At 35.2% G+C, this 15165-nt stretch overlaps 2 protein-coding genes across 2 annotated transcripts; one reads left to right on the forward strand and one right to left on the reverse strand.

Annotated features, from left to right (window-relative positions):
• Window positions 1–902: 902 nt before the first annotated feature.
• Window positions 903–5087, forward strand: LOC110447775 (GTP-binding protein YPTC1-like). The gene is made up of 7 exons (XM_021493682.1): window positions 903–1055; window positions 1252–1330; window positions 1697–1744; window positions 1997–2044; window positions 2550–2645; window positions 3180–3311; window positions 3588–5087. The coding sequence occupies exons 1-7, from the start codon at window positions 1048–1050 to the stop codon at window positions 3786–3788; spliced, it is 612 nt and encodes a 203-aa protein (XP_021349357.1). The 5' UTR covers window positions 903–1047; the 3' UTR covers window positions 3789–5087.
• A 55-nt stretch (window positions 5088–5142) lies between these two features.
• On the reverse strand, window positions 5143–15158 carry LOC110447726 (TATA box-binding protein-associated factor RNA polymerase I subunit A-like). The gene is made up of 12 exons (XM_021493613.1): window positions 15010–15158; window positions 13894–14017; window positions 13320–13450; window positions 12764–12828; window positions 11847–11952; window positions 11134–11284; window positions 10668–10810; window positions 9306–9461; window positions 8606–8669; window positions 8048–8165; window positions 7069–7235; window positions 5143–6535 (listed from the first exon to the last, which is right to left on the reverse strand). The coding sequence occupies exons 1-12, from the start codon at window positions 15058–15060 to the stop codon at window positions 6432–6434; spliced, it is 1380 nt and encodes a 459-aa protein (XP_021349288.1). The 5' UTR covers window positions 15061–15158; the 3' UTR covers window positions 5143–6431.
• Between the last annotated feature and the right edge of the window lie 7 nt (window positions 15159–15165).

Consider the following 15165-nt stretch of genomic DNA (forward strand, 5'->3'; position numbering starts at 1 on the left):
TCATCGTTAAAATAAATGAAAATGCTTTTTGAAAGTAACTCCTATAGTATATACAAGCGAGCTCACAATTCAACCAGTACCAAGAATACGTCATCCACTTAAAAATACTGAAAAACACTGAACAGTGTAAAAATCTGAAATACTGAATGTTTTCGCCCGCTGTATAAATATTGAATATTTTCACCCAGTAAACACATAAAACACCTGGTAAAATCTGAAAATTTAATATTTTCATAAAGTGAATACTGTAGAAATCTGAAGAAAAACAATTGTCACCCAGTAAATGCATAAAAAATAACAAAACCTGTAAAGTCTGAAAATTGCATGTTTTCATCCAGCTAATACTGTAGTTTGCTGTAGAAATCTGAAATGCTGAATATTGTCACCAATTGAATAAGAACCTCGTGGATAGATATACATATATAGTCTCCTGGCACATTGCACAAACATTTGTTTACGCTTTGAATTCGGACTAAACTTCTGGGAATTTTGTTTTCATGTTTTACTGCTTCAACACTTTTATTCCTATTTCCATGGCAAAGCAATCTATATACACTACCTAAGATTCCGACTTATCTCCGTCGTAAAACACCGTCAACTTCAAGTAACTGTCAAAAAAGACCTATAGAACAGTTTTACAGCTGAAGTATCTAAACATCCGACAAAATACAACAACAAAACTCAATGGAGGACGCTATATATATATATCGATTAAGTCAGACGCATATTGATCGGATTCAATAGCTAAACACGTAAAGCGGGTATCCTCTATATATAGTGTATACGCGATAGTTTGTCAACATGTATTACTGTGTGTACATGAAATAGTCTGTTATCGTTAACAAAGGGGATTCCCCTACACGGATAATGTCTCTAATGTTTACCGCCGTGAGTCATGTTCCAACTCAACGTTGTAAGTTCCATGTCATCGGGTTTTGTAGGCCTGTATATAAACAGGGCCAAATCATGTAATACCTATAATACATACAGACGGAGCACAGGACAGACAAACCAATAAAACAGCCGTTTGACACCAGTATCATTAATATGGACAAGTAAGTAATTATTGATTTGTCTATAACTTTGTAATGGATATCATCACTTTTATATTTTATTGTACATATGGACGTGTTTGTCAATGGGGGCATAAATATGTTTATAAGAAATTTTGTAGAATTTTTTTTTGTACAATAAATCATTTATTTGTTCTAATGTTAGATAAAGCAAACTGATTTATTTTGTCTTTTGCAGAGAGTATGACTTTCTATTCAAGTACCTGCTGATAGGCGACTCAGGTGTAGGGAAATCTTCCCTGTTACTCCGGTTCGCGGTAAGTTCTCAAACCTTCAGGTTTAAGGGTATTGTTATTGTTCTAAGATACAGAAAGTCGCATCTACCTATCCGGGCTATCTATAATTATTAATGATATTAATAACATAAGTGATACATATGTACAATTACAGTTAGTTTACATTAAATTTAGTCTCCGTTTAATGTTTTGCGTGTGTGAGTGTTTGCCACTTTGTGCATGACTCGAACGTTGGTATTATTCACATTTATGCGATTCCCGGAGCTATATCACATCGTATAAATATTATATGCTGACATTTCAACACTCGAAGTTTTTTTTCTAGATTATTATGGAGTTTATAATAGTTAATATCACAACATGAAATTTTTCGCCTCTATTTTTCAGGATGACGTATTTTCAGACACCTACATCTCTACGATAGGAGTAGACTTCGTAAGTTTACTTATTGTTATTAACTTTGATTTCATGCAGTTATAATGTTTTTGTGCTTTGTTGAAATAATAATTTGCATTGATTTTTGCTTGTTGTCTTTTTTTTCGTTTTTGATTAACAATATTTACAATAAAATAGATATATGGAACACAATTAAAGACCTGGCTCCCTTAAATCATTAACGAGTACAATACGTTAAGAAAGTCGCACAATGAAATTGCTTGACCAGAGGTTTTTTAATTTCTGTTGTAGAAGATCAGAACGGTGGACGTTGATAACAAAGTCGTCCGATTACAAGTCGTGAGTATATATTGCTTTGAATGAAAATCATGTCTAAAGTGCTCAACCTAGAAATCATTTAAAAAAAGGAGGAAATATGCATTTGAAACCATTTTAAACGTTACCATTTAAAATCTTTTGGTGACAACACGTCATTTTTTATTCGTATTTTTAAACCATTATTCCATGTCAAAATAAATCCCAGCTACAAGGTTATGTTAGACAGTCACTAGATCGTGACGACTCCCCGGTCACTCGATTGTCGATACACAATAGTACATCGCTGATTTCATTTCAATAGTTCGTCAATGATCGCATCTCTTTGTCATACCACTCATTATAACTATTTTAGAACAATACTAAACTGGTAAGTCCTCACCATTTCAGTGAAAATATTTCCTTATATAGAAACGATCTTTGAACAATATTCCATTGATAACAAAGAACCTTCTATAAAGGAATAATGATGAGTTTAAGCCTGCGTGTTCGAATGTGAGATTTATTTAACATATTTTCAACTTAATAGTGGGACACTGCAGGACAGGACCGATTCAAAAGCATCACGGCATCCTTCTACCGCGGGGCGCACGGCATTATGCTTGTCTATGACGTCACTGACATGGTAAGCAAACAATGTTCAGACACTGTTGTAAGTATTGGAACATTTCCTATAAATGTCTAGTAATCACGGTAATCAGTTGTAAATGGTAGTTTTGTAACACAGATGACAGTTATCCACTAATCTATGATTGATCACTAACTCTAAACACCAACTCTGATGTTCGATAGGGTGCCCTGTATGGTGCTTTGATATCACTTTTCCTTATTTTTCGTTACTTTATTTCTGGATCAGATTTCGCGTCTTAGCATTTTGTGATAAGAATAAGATTACGTTCTAAAGGGATTTTAAAATTCCGAAAATAATCATCACCAGTGTTAAGTTTGTCAACAAATATACATATCTCTAGAAATTCTCGAGAATACAAACTTTCAGTGTCAATTAACACAGCGTACACCCGGTACATCTAACAAACTAAACAGTATCAAATATATTTGCTAAAACTATCTATACAACAATTAATATTATATACATTCCGTGTATGTCATTATAAGCATATTGCAAACTCACGATGATTGCTATTATTTATTTAATTAAGAGTCATTCCAACACGTTGAAACATGGATCAAGGAGGTGGATAGATACGGAAGTTGTGATCACAATATGATTCTTGTGGGGAACAAATCCGACCTGAGCGGTAAACGAGTGGTTACGTACGAAAAGGGCAAGGTGAGTCATAGAGTCAAAACTTGTTCATCAACTCAACAATGATATGTTTATCCAGCTACCACGTATGTGTTTATTCAGTTACCATTAATGTTTATCCAGACACCATTAATTGGTTGTCCATCTACCACTTATTCGGTTTCCCGCTTAAATAGTTGTTCCGCTATCTTTTCAGAAATTTGTTCTTGAAAAATGGACTTTTTTATGCATAATTTTCCAAACAAATCAGTCTTCGCACAAATGAAATAAACTTTATCGTCATCTGATTTCCATTATCAGGAATTTGCTGAGAAATTGGGTATTTCGTTCATGGAGACCAGCGCCAAAAGCTCAACAAACGTCGAAACTCTATTTATGACGATGGCAGCGGAAATCAAGAGCACCATCGCTGAGGATAAATTAGACACCACAGGAGGGGTGACAGTGATCGTTCGAAACAGTTCGCCAGTCAACAAAAAGTCGTCATGGAAATGCTGTTGAAGGCATGGAAATATGGAACTGTTACGTACTTCAGGTTGTTGCGACATAAACAATTCATATTTACACTCCCTCGGGAGTCCTGTACTAGTCTACATGAAGAAAATGGTTGGTTGACTTATGTGAAGGTCATGGGTGATATTGCATAACATGGCCATAAAGCTTGTGTTGACATCAACAACACATATAGAACATGTTCATATGACATATTCTGGGGATATGACGATTTCGACAATTGCCATGTGACATTTGTTGAGAACTCAAATTAGAGATTATCTTTAAGTAAGTTGTGTATGCCTTTATGAAATCATCACATGTGTAAAACTTCATACAAGGATCTGTACATTTTTTTCTGGAGCAATGCAAAGTGATATATACTTGAGGTATGCGTACTCTTTAGATTATCTATCAACAGATACATTGTGTACCTAGGAGGAATTGACCTCAGCTGCTGATGAATACTCTTTATCAATAATCAGTCATATTCTTTACTATAAACCAAAATAAAAGTTGCTCCATACAGAAATGTAGAACAAACATACACACTGTGCCATAACATACATAGTCGCATGCCTAGAATCAACATCAGTTCCACTCCAAGTTACTGATAATGACATTCGATAATGCTACACTGTATATAAATATATGACATAGTGAGATATCGAGTTATACCAACCCCAGATGGAGAGGTGTACACAACGTACATGTAGCATTACGTATATTGCTGCTGCTAAGAACGGCATCCGCTTCAGTCCAAGTACATCCATCAATACTCGCGTTCAAAGATGCTGCTCATATGAACTGTATAATATTTATTTATGTATAAGCTTCATACAGAGTTAGTGATATCATTAGAATCGATATCAGTTTCAATCCAAGTAACTGATAATGACATACGAGCAATGGTCCTTCCATATTATTAGTGCAAGTGTGCAAGAAAGTTGTATATATTATATTCGAAGATGCTCCTCTCTATTTAATAACATGATTTACAGCTAGCTTAGCCTGTATGAAGTATAATATCAATTGTTCCACACAAGAATCGACATCAGTTTCAATCTCAGATACTGATAATGACATTCGAGTGATGGTCCTTTAAACAATATGGGTGATATTTTGTGCTTGTGATAAATTATTAATTTTCTGACTGTAAGGTATTTGTTTATAATGTGTTTACCTATAATTTCCTGTGTTTTTTATCATATTGTTTTTAATGACTGATAACAATCTTGTCCACCGTTGTAATCACCAATAGATATTTTACATTTCAATCATTAGAAGATAATTAATACATTTTAAAATTTTGTATCTATACCGTTGTTATAAAATAAACTGTTGAACAAAACTGCACATTTTTAAATTAATGAATAGTTGCATCACAATTTCATTTACTATATGGAAACGGTTACAATCATAACCCAATGTTAATATCACCACAGAAAACCTTGAATACTTCCATTTGCATTAACTGTTGCCAGGATGTTACATCACAAACAAAACAAAGTCTAGCTGTATCTTGCATGGTTTCTTTCTTCAGAGAAAAAATAACAAAAGAAAGAAATAAGTATTCAATATTACAAGATATCTTTGAATTTAAGCTTATCCATATCTGGACATATTTATATACATGTATATACCTCAAAGTGTTTATAATTTATGGCGGTGTTATCACTGGTCATTCTTACAGGTCTCGCTTAGAAGAAAATGGTTCTTACTTGATTCTAATCGCTATGATATAACCCAATTTAAATGGTATATTGATTACTATTACTTACCAGGTAATCATCAACCGTCAAGTTTGTGATCATAAAAGAATTTAGATTTCAGTCCAAATTGTGAATATCGTACAATAGTTCACATATTTGTTCCAAATTTAACATGGTCTCAAAGAAAAATACATTTTTTATTGCCATTTGACAATAGCTTGATTCATGACTTTCGGTCCAGGTAATTCATTTTCATACACTTTTAAACACATCAGTTGATGTTAATTGCACGAAAATCACAGAATTACTCCACAGCGAAAGTAAAATGTTAGGTGAGCCTCGACAACAGTAGGGTCCCAATGTATAAACGTCTGTCACCACTACATTATGTATGGTTCCAAGGTTTCTCCACTACATGTTGCCTGGTATCATGTAGTGTCATTTCATGAGTGAAGAACGGTTTTCTTTGTATTGTTTGCTATTATATTGTTTCACTATCTGGTAGACTAAGAATGGTTTCTCTTGATCCCTTATCATGTAGCTCCATCTGATCGGTAGAGAATGGTTTCTTCATAATGTGTTATCTATTACATTACACTCTCTGACAACCCATGAATGATTTTACTTTATCTAGTGTCATGAAACTCCATTTAACAAGCTGAAAAGGGTTTCTCTTCAATCTGTTTTCTGGTATCACGATGCTGGTTTCTACGCAATATGTTACCCTCTACCAAGTTTCTCTATCTGGTATCTCTTGATCTGGTATCATGAAGCTCCATCTGGCAAGCTGAGAAGGGTTTTCTCTGTGATCAGATGCCTTGTGTTATGCTACACTATCAGACAAGTAGAGAATAGTTTCTCTGTCATCTGTTGTCTGGTAGATTTCTGTCGCTCCATCTGACAAGCAGGGAGTAGTTTCTCGATCATCTGTTGATTGACATCACGTCACTCCAGGAGAGGTGAGGACCTTTTCTATTACTTCATTCAGCTGTTGGATCCGTTCCCTACTTAGCGTATTTCTCACACTGAGTTCAAAACTGTTTTCTGAAAAGAAAATACACAAATTCATTCAGACACTTAACCTGATTTAACTGTTTACTTTTAATTTTCACCCTGTTCATGTTTGTTATATTCTAAAAACAAATATGAAGTGAAAATATTCATAATTTCTGAAAAATGAGCATAGGAGTTTATCATTTAATAATATATTACTGAGATAAAATTGGGAACCCTACAGATTTATATTGACACTTGATAATTTGATATCTAATACACAAATGGTAAATTGTAGAGGATAATAAAAGGAAACATAAAGTCGACCTCAGTCTTTCAATTTGTGATTACATGGTGGAGAAAATAATGCTGTAACTAATTACCTGTGATCTATATATATATATTTCACAGGCTAATATTTAAATGTTTCATACACTCTTCATTAGTAAATCCTATAAATTGTTTTTTCTGTTACTTTGTTAATATAGTGCGGTCTATGTAAACTTTATACACCATATTGTTAAATCCATCAGACAGCTTTTGCTTTGTATTAGTCTTACGGTACAAGAGGAGTGTAACCTCACCTGGTCCAGTCAGCAGGACAGCACAGCAGGCTCGATGTAGCCACATCTCCTCGGTATCTGTTCCATCCCCTTGGTCAGCTGTGCCCTCAGCAATGTAGGTAAAGTGGAACGTGGGCCACCACGACTCCCTAGGTTCCCAGTGCTCAACAATCATGTCCTTGTTATCACTGAAATGATAAGTAAACGTTACAGAATCATTTCATCCAAGATTGCGTGTCACATTGCATACATTTCATTCCTATGAAGTGCAGTGGGTATGTCTATGAAATTGTGCATTTTTAACCCTTTTCACCACTGTAGACCCTAATGGACTCATCCAGATCAATGCATAGTACAGTTTACTAAAGTTACATAGGGGTGAAAGGGTTAAAATAACCATGATGAAACTGAGGAACTTCCTGACTGAATATAATGTATAGTAGGAATGTTTCATCCTTAGTGACATTTGCCTTTTACTAGGAAAATCCACGTTCAATTGGTGTTATTTTTGGCTTTCATATGGGAAATAATTCGTAGTGCTGAATATTAATAATTATTGTTGCCATGAATTTATTTTCAAAATGGAGGACAAAAAAGGTTAAAATTATGCATTTTATAGTGTTACTGTATACTGGGATACTTTCACTTTGTAAAAGGTTCGCCCTTTTGTCATTCAAAATTTTATTTTCACCCTTCATAAATAAAAACTATATATGTATTTTTTTTATTAATATTTGTTGTAATAGTAAATTTGCCACCTGACATTATGGAGGGTGAATAATGTAAAAGTTAAACTGCAGTAAAAAAAACCTGGTATGAATTATACGGCTACAGTCCAATCTTAATAGGACCTAAGAATATAAGGCAAATTCACAAATTTCAAACATTTCAAGAAAAAATATTCATTTTGTTTCATGCATGACCTGATAAAGAAAGATGAGCCATTCCCAACTGCCATAAAATTGGCCAGAGTATGTAATTAAGCCATATTAAGCCATACCTGTCTAATGCCAGCTGAAGTGCTGTAGATAAAGTTCTCCAGGACCTGGTGTCATTCTGCCAACATTTGTAATCCTTCAACTCAAATATGTAGACGAGGAGGTCACAGATATTTCCGTCTGAAAAAACAAAGGTATACTTTGATAACTGTGATGATGTAAAGCACAATCTAAATACGATGCCCCTTGTTTCATTTGCCTCTTCATTTACTGCCAACATCTCTTTTCCTCTTCCCTTAACAGTTTTTGTATATGTCTACAATGGATATATTACCATTTTTAATTAAAAAGACTTCATTGGTATCAAACAGAAAAGGATATAATCTGTCACCTTTTTAATGGCCTATTCCACTTAGTATTGTACAAAAGGTGGCAATATTTCAATGTTTTACTGTAAGATCCAATACTTAATTTAAAGTTACAGTTGAGCCTCTTTAACCAAGCTACCACTAGTCTAGTTTTCCCACACCCCAGCTTTGAAAATCCAGCCACCATATTGGTTGTATATATATGGGGAAGGCTAAAAAGCCAATAATTGTGAAAATATTAAAAACACTCACCTTCAATGAATCTGTCACACAGGTCCATCACCAGCCGGTCTGATGGCACACAATCGGCGACTGCCTATCAGAGAGAAGTTAAACCCAGAGATAAACAATGGCCCTGTTTTCANGGGGGGCTTAATGGCAGGCACCCAGACATTTATTAAAGTAGGTAGGGGGCTTATTTGCGAGAGGGGGCTTATTGCCGGTAAAATACGGTATGTTGAATCGACATTCAAAAATACCAGGAATAAGCTAATAGTGCGCAAGTAGAATTGTACCAAATATTCAGTTATGAAAACAAGACTTGTACTGGATTTTCCTGGCTTACCTGCAAATTTCCAAAAACGTTTCTATAATAGCATTATCTTAACTTAAGACATATGCCATCTTACCCTTTAAATCTGTGATTTAATCCCTCTTTGAAATTTTGAGTACAACCAATACATGTAATTTTGTATTACACCATTGTATTTTTCAAACTTGTCCACAATTAACACAAAGTTGAAATATTTTTTCACTTATTTACACCACAGGTTTCGAAGTGAGGAAGTCTTTTCAAAAAGAGGTGAATATTTGCAATAAGGTAATATACATCTTTAACAACTCTAGAAATTAGTTGTTTTTTTTTACAATTTTGGAAGATGAATGGTCTAAATGTTATGTTTCTTCAAGTATGGCAGTTAAGGACTTATTGACACAGTGAAAACAGAGCTACCTTGAGGAGATTAGTGTCACAGTCTCTGGTTACAAGGCTGTATTTCGTACAGAAAGAGTAGAGGTACTTGTGAGTGTTTGGATTTTCACTGTTCTTATCTCTGTACATTTCCAGTATGGACTTGGCCTCCTCCAGTCTGTAATAGTGTTCCAGAATCTGTGAGAAAATACAAAATGGAATCTCAATCCTTATCATGTTGTTGCAAGTATTGGTATTGATATCAGTTAGAATCATAAGATAGTTTATTCAAATACATATGTACCGTTTAACCTGCATCTGTTATTTACTTAGGCTTAAATTTTCTTAAATTTGACCCAAATATAGAAGATTAAATTTCGCAATCTAGACAAGTAAAGGAATTCAATTTCTGTGCTGTCAAGATATCAAATGAATAGGCTTTATTACAACTTATTGAGCAACAACAAGTTATTGTCAAACAAATCATCAATACAAGCCATTCAGATTGATATGTCTCAACTGTGGCCCCCTTTGACCATCAATGCCCATGTCAAGTTTGGTTGGTCTAGCACTTTCAAGGAAACTAACTTTAACGCAAAAGCAAAAACTTAATGTTGATGGAGATGCTGACAAAGTCAATGGACCATAAAAGGTAGGCCGCATCCAACATTTGATGCATGGGTTGTGAGTTAAACACAAAAATTTATTGTAAATGCCGCAGCTGGAAAAGTAACACGTTATAGTCTCGCTTCCGCTACTTCGTGGGGCGAAACAAAAACTATTTTATCATTAGATGTGTGATATAATCTACCCGGTATTTCCAAACATCTGATTGTATTACTCTTGAATTATATGAGTCATCCTAACCACATGCTCCCTATTTCGTGATGACATTACAGTTATGAAGTTTATTATCACGGCTCATTTTTTTCACATGTCATTATATTCTGTGAGAAAACGTGAAAAAAAACATTCTACAGAAATATCCTGCTATACATTATTTTGATAAACTATAGTTCAAGTATATTTTAAGTGGCTTGAACTTGGTATGGGGATAGCACTAAATATGTGACTACTGTTTACAAATTGGGGAAGGTAGAAATGTCAAGTTAACTTGATGAGATATAATATTGACAGATGACAGATGCTCTTCATTTTTTCATAGACTCGCAAACTTTTTTTAGTTTAATTAGAGATCTTGTCTATGGACAGATGACAGAGGCTCAATATGTTACCTGGTTCTGTTTTTTTAGACATTAATTTTCAGAAGCAAAAGCATCTAATCGAAGACACAGCATAAAATTAATCCTATGATGCTGTTTTCTGTGAAGCACCAAGCACGACCCCCATATCTCATTAAGAAGGAGGAAACGTCATGATTAAAATCCAAAGTGTAGCGCCTACCTTGACATGTTTTGTGATGAAAATATCCCAGACTCCAAGGTGATCGTATAATTGAGAGAAACAGGAGAGAGCTCTCTCGGCACCATCTTTCAGAGCATCTTCTTCACCGTCGAAATAGTACAGGCCTTGTCCAAAGTCGTCCCCTGGTGTGATTAAACATTCAATTCAAAGGCTGATCCAGAAAACAAGTCCCTTGTCTGTTTAGTGAAAACAATCAGGACCACGCCAGTATGTACCAGAATTTACCAGTTAAAAGAGGTATTTTGATAGTCATTCTTTGAGTAACCACCTTATTTTTAATTTTACATTTTTCTGTGAATATAGTCCCTAAAACCAAGCCTACTCACCTGAATAAAATTAAGTTCCTTGTATATACTTAAAATGGTGTGTCAAACACTAAATATCAGTTATCTTGATTTCTCTCTTTGTATTGATTTTTTAACGTGCTGTGAGGTAAACAACTTACCGTCTATGACTGTAGCGTGTGAGGCCAGGCGCTGTCGGTCCAGGTTCCATCGGGTGTAGTACAGAAGTCCTTGGTAGGCAGTGAACACCAGGTCCTTGTACTGAGACTTTGACTTGTCACACTTCTTAATCCCTCTTATCTTCGGTATGTCCTTGTGGTGGGCAAAGATGACATTTTATTTAATTATTTTGGCACCTTATAATGAACATCAACAAAGTATAAGTTATCTCCCTTCCCAGTGCTGCTTGCTTGGCCTCCCTTTGGTCCCCAATATGTTCTATGCCTTTCCAGCATGGCTAATCTGATCCTCAAGCTTAGCTAACTCACCTGTATTCAGCTCTTGCTTCCCATATAATTAAGTTATCCTCCCTTCTAAGTACTGCTTGTCTGGCATCTAGCTTCCCTTCTAAGTTATCCCCCTTACCAGTAAAGCTTGCTAGGCCTTTCTAGTTCTCCCTACTAGTTATTCCTCTTACAGCATGGTTGCTCTTCTAGCTCCTGTTTCTGTGAGCGATCTCCCTTAGCAGTGCTGCTTGGCCTTTCTAGTCNAAGTTATCTCCCTTACCAGTGCTGTTAACTTAGCTACTACATGTAGTTTCCCCTGTAACTTACCACCATGGCTCGCTTGGCCTCCTCTAATTCTCCCTACAAGTTATCTCCCTTACCAGTGCTGTTAACTTAGCTACTACATGTAGTTTCCCCCTGTAACTTACCACCATGGCTCGCTTGGCCTCCTCTAGTTCTCCCTTGTGTAGTAAATACATCACATACTCCAGTACAACTTCTTTAAGTTCTAGATCAGACATTCCTTTCAATTTTCTGAAGGCAAAATAAAAATATGGAGGTACCAATACTGAGACCAAAAATAAAATATAGGTGTATTTCAGGTGTTTTCTTACACATGCTAGAAACAAAAGGAAAATGTTCAAAATCCCATATTAAAACATCATAGCATTGTAAATTTGGTTGTGATACATGCTAATCGGAAGTTTCTCATTTTTGTTACTGAAATGATTTTGTCTGCTGACCATTTCATCAGAAAAATATTGATCTGGAATGAATCAAAACTCACAAACCAGATTAACAGGAGATCACTGTGTTTGATATCTTGATGATAACTCTATATAAACATTGGAAGTAAACAAAACCTGCTATGAAACATTAGTGTACCATTTTTCCTTTGCTGTACTTGTATGTAAACAGCAATGTGCTATTTATAGTCATGTTTGGTTAATATTTAATTATTCAGGGGGAAGCGGGAGGTGGAAGGGGTAAAAGTCTGACAATGCCGATAGTTAACCAACCAAAGGTTTTAGTCTAAAAAACGATACCTAGTCAAAAATTAGGATTTTGTGACAGGAGTGTAAAATCCTTGCAAGAAAATTGTTTGTAAAATTTTCAATAATAAGGGCTCACAATGACCCTGTGGTTGGGATCAATGAGGATAACACTAATTAGGTGCAAGACTTGACACAATAATCTTCCATTTTTTTTTTTTATTATTATTAGTATTACCTAATGGAATATATCACATCCCTTATACAATGGATTTTCAATAAATCATAAAATCTGTAGTTCGATATATATATTTTATTCTTATTTTGGTTTTCCTGACACCAGACAACCTTACCTCACATAATGCTCAATGAGGCCATTGTTCTTGTCTGGGTTGGAATACATGATCTCCATTCCTACCTAAACAAACAAACAATAAAGGCCCTGTATTACACACTGCCCTTTTTCATGTTGTTTAAAACAATGAAGGTTGTACTGTATACTGGAACGATACATTTGATCAATATGCCATGTGGTGAACATTTTCAAAAGGTTAGTATGAAGGTCCTGGTTTTAAATGGAACTTTTTTTGGAAGAAATAAGACAGGTGTTCTTACTTTAGATATATTTATTGCCTTATTTGAAGTAGGCCATACTATTATGATGCTTTATTTTCCTGAATATTTTATAAAATATTAGATGACTTGCAATGTAATTTTGCAAATGTCATATTAAATCGCACTTAAACAAGATGGGATACATTTTATGTACAATGTGCATGTCAAGATTGGATTATGTGTTTATACAACTTTCTCTAAACATGGTATGTGCAAAGAGTTGATGTAAGAGATGATAACCAAAAGACATGAGGATAGAATTTGTGCTAATTGTTCCACAGTTTAGAGACTGACCTTCCACAGAGATATAGCAGAGTGAGTTGGGTCATCGCCAAGGAGACGGAGCACAGTAAGACTGTTTGTCCAAGCGTGTGCCAGGAGGTAGTCCCTGAGAACGGTCACCAGGTAAGGCTGTAGCAGACTGCCTGTAGATTGCAAAGATGTTACTACTAGTACGTTATTACCTTTAAATTTACAAATGACAAAATCAAAAAGTTTAAACTACAATTTTAAATTATTTATTTGTACACTCATAAGTCAAACCACATTCATTCCTCACAAAGTGGTAGGATTGATACATGGCTGGAATACTGGGCCACTTTATATAAGAATATAAAAAGAGAAATTGTGGTATCTGTTCCAAACACCAGCTAAATATATTCAATCATTAGATTTTCATATTATTTTTTTTGAATTGTTCTTCCATTGATTTATTAGCAAAAGGAACATTAACAGCTGTAATAATTGTGTCACCTGCACATATTTTTGTGAAATATTTATTTTCATGATCTTTCTTAATTAACATAAACAGATATCTTTGTCTGAGGAGGTCTGTATCGTGACTACATGCTACCACACAGGGCCTTACTCTCGTCATTCTGATTCTGGATGTTGAGGGCCAAGGACTTGAACCACTCCACAGCCGTTGACTCTGTCTGGTCTGCATATACCAAGGTCTCACTGTCGTGCATCAGTAGTTCACACACATCCTTCTGCAGTAAAGAATGTTAAGTACAAAAAAAATATGAACAGTTTATTCAGATAATGCAATAAAAGGCCAAATGGCCTGCATTGCTCATTCCACAGTATTAGATTAGAGCGCTATCTAGATTAGAGTGCTCATTCTTATTCAATGCTGTTGGCAAACACATGACATCTCCCATATTTTGACCATCAAAATAGCTCACGGCTAAATATTTAAACAAACATGAGAGCAGGCAAGCTNAAAGAAAATACCAAACAATGTTTCGCCCTAAAAAAAATGTTTTAGGGCGAAACAACCTAGGGCGAACGGGATTTGGGGCGAAACAACCCGGAACCCAAGCTAACAATACAGGCTGTACACATGTTTATCATTTCTGTGAAAATTAAAGGTCTTTATTGGAAGATTTTAATCAAAAGAAGCTACATACATGTACATGTCAACTCCCTAGCCATCTTCTGAGAGATATTCCCTCTGAGCAAACTCCCAAAGGGAATATAAATTATATGTGAAACTTTTACATTATTTCTAAATTAAGTTCAATGGTGCTGTGAAATATTTTATCAATTCTTATCCCATTTTATTTACAAGGAGGTGCGAATTGCCACTCCCCTTACTTTAGTGACCCAGTGGCGGATCCAGAGGGGTTTTTTGGGCTTCAGGAAACCCCCCCCACCCTGAGAATTTTCTTTAAAAATCATGTATTTTCACCATTTTCCTCAATTTTTCCCCACATGGAAACCCCCCAAGGAAATTTGGAAACCCCCCCAGATAGGTCTCTGGATCCGCCACTGTGACAGACCTGGTCACTGACACTCATTAATTATCCTGTTCATTCAACCAATGTCCAATGGCAAGGGACTCTATGTGAAATAAGGTAAAGTTAGTATGAAGACTGATTAGTAAACGTTATTTGAAGTTAATAATAAATTGCTGTATGTGTTTTCAAATGTTGCAATCGATTCAAGCACGTGTATATTTATTCCTTGAACAACTCTTTACCATCATATCAATGTCATTGACGACGGCGTTTTGCTGATCTTCAGTCTCCATTTCCTTTCAATTCACCAAGGGATGTGTAGAGTAGACATCCCTGATTCTCACAACTTCCCTTACACACATGTGCCACTTCCTGTTTACTATTTTCAATCCGCTAGA

The sequence above is a fragment of the Mizuhopecten yessoensis genome, unplaced genomic scaffold, assembly GCF_002113885.1.
Source record: "Mizuhopecten yessoensis strain PY_sf001 unplaced genomic scaffold, ASM211388v2 scaffold401, whole genome shotgun sequence".
Lineage (NCBI taxonomy): Eukaryota > Metazoa > Mollusca > Bivalvia > Pectinida > Pectinidae > Mizuhopecten > Mizuhopecten yessoensis.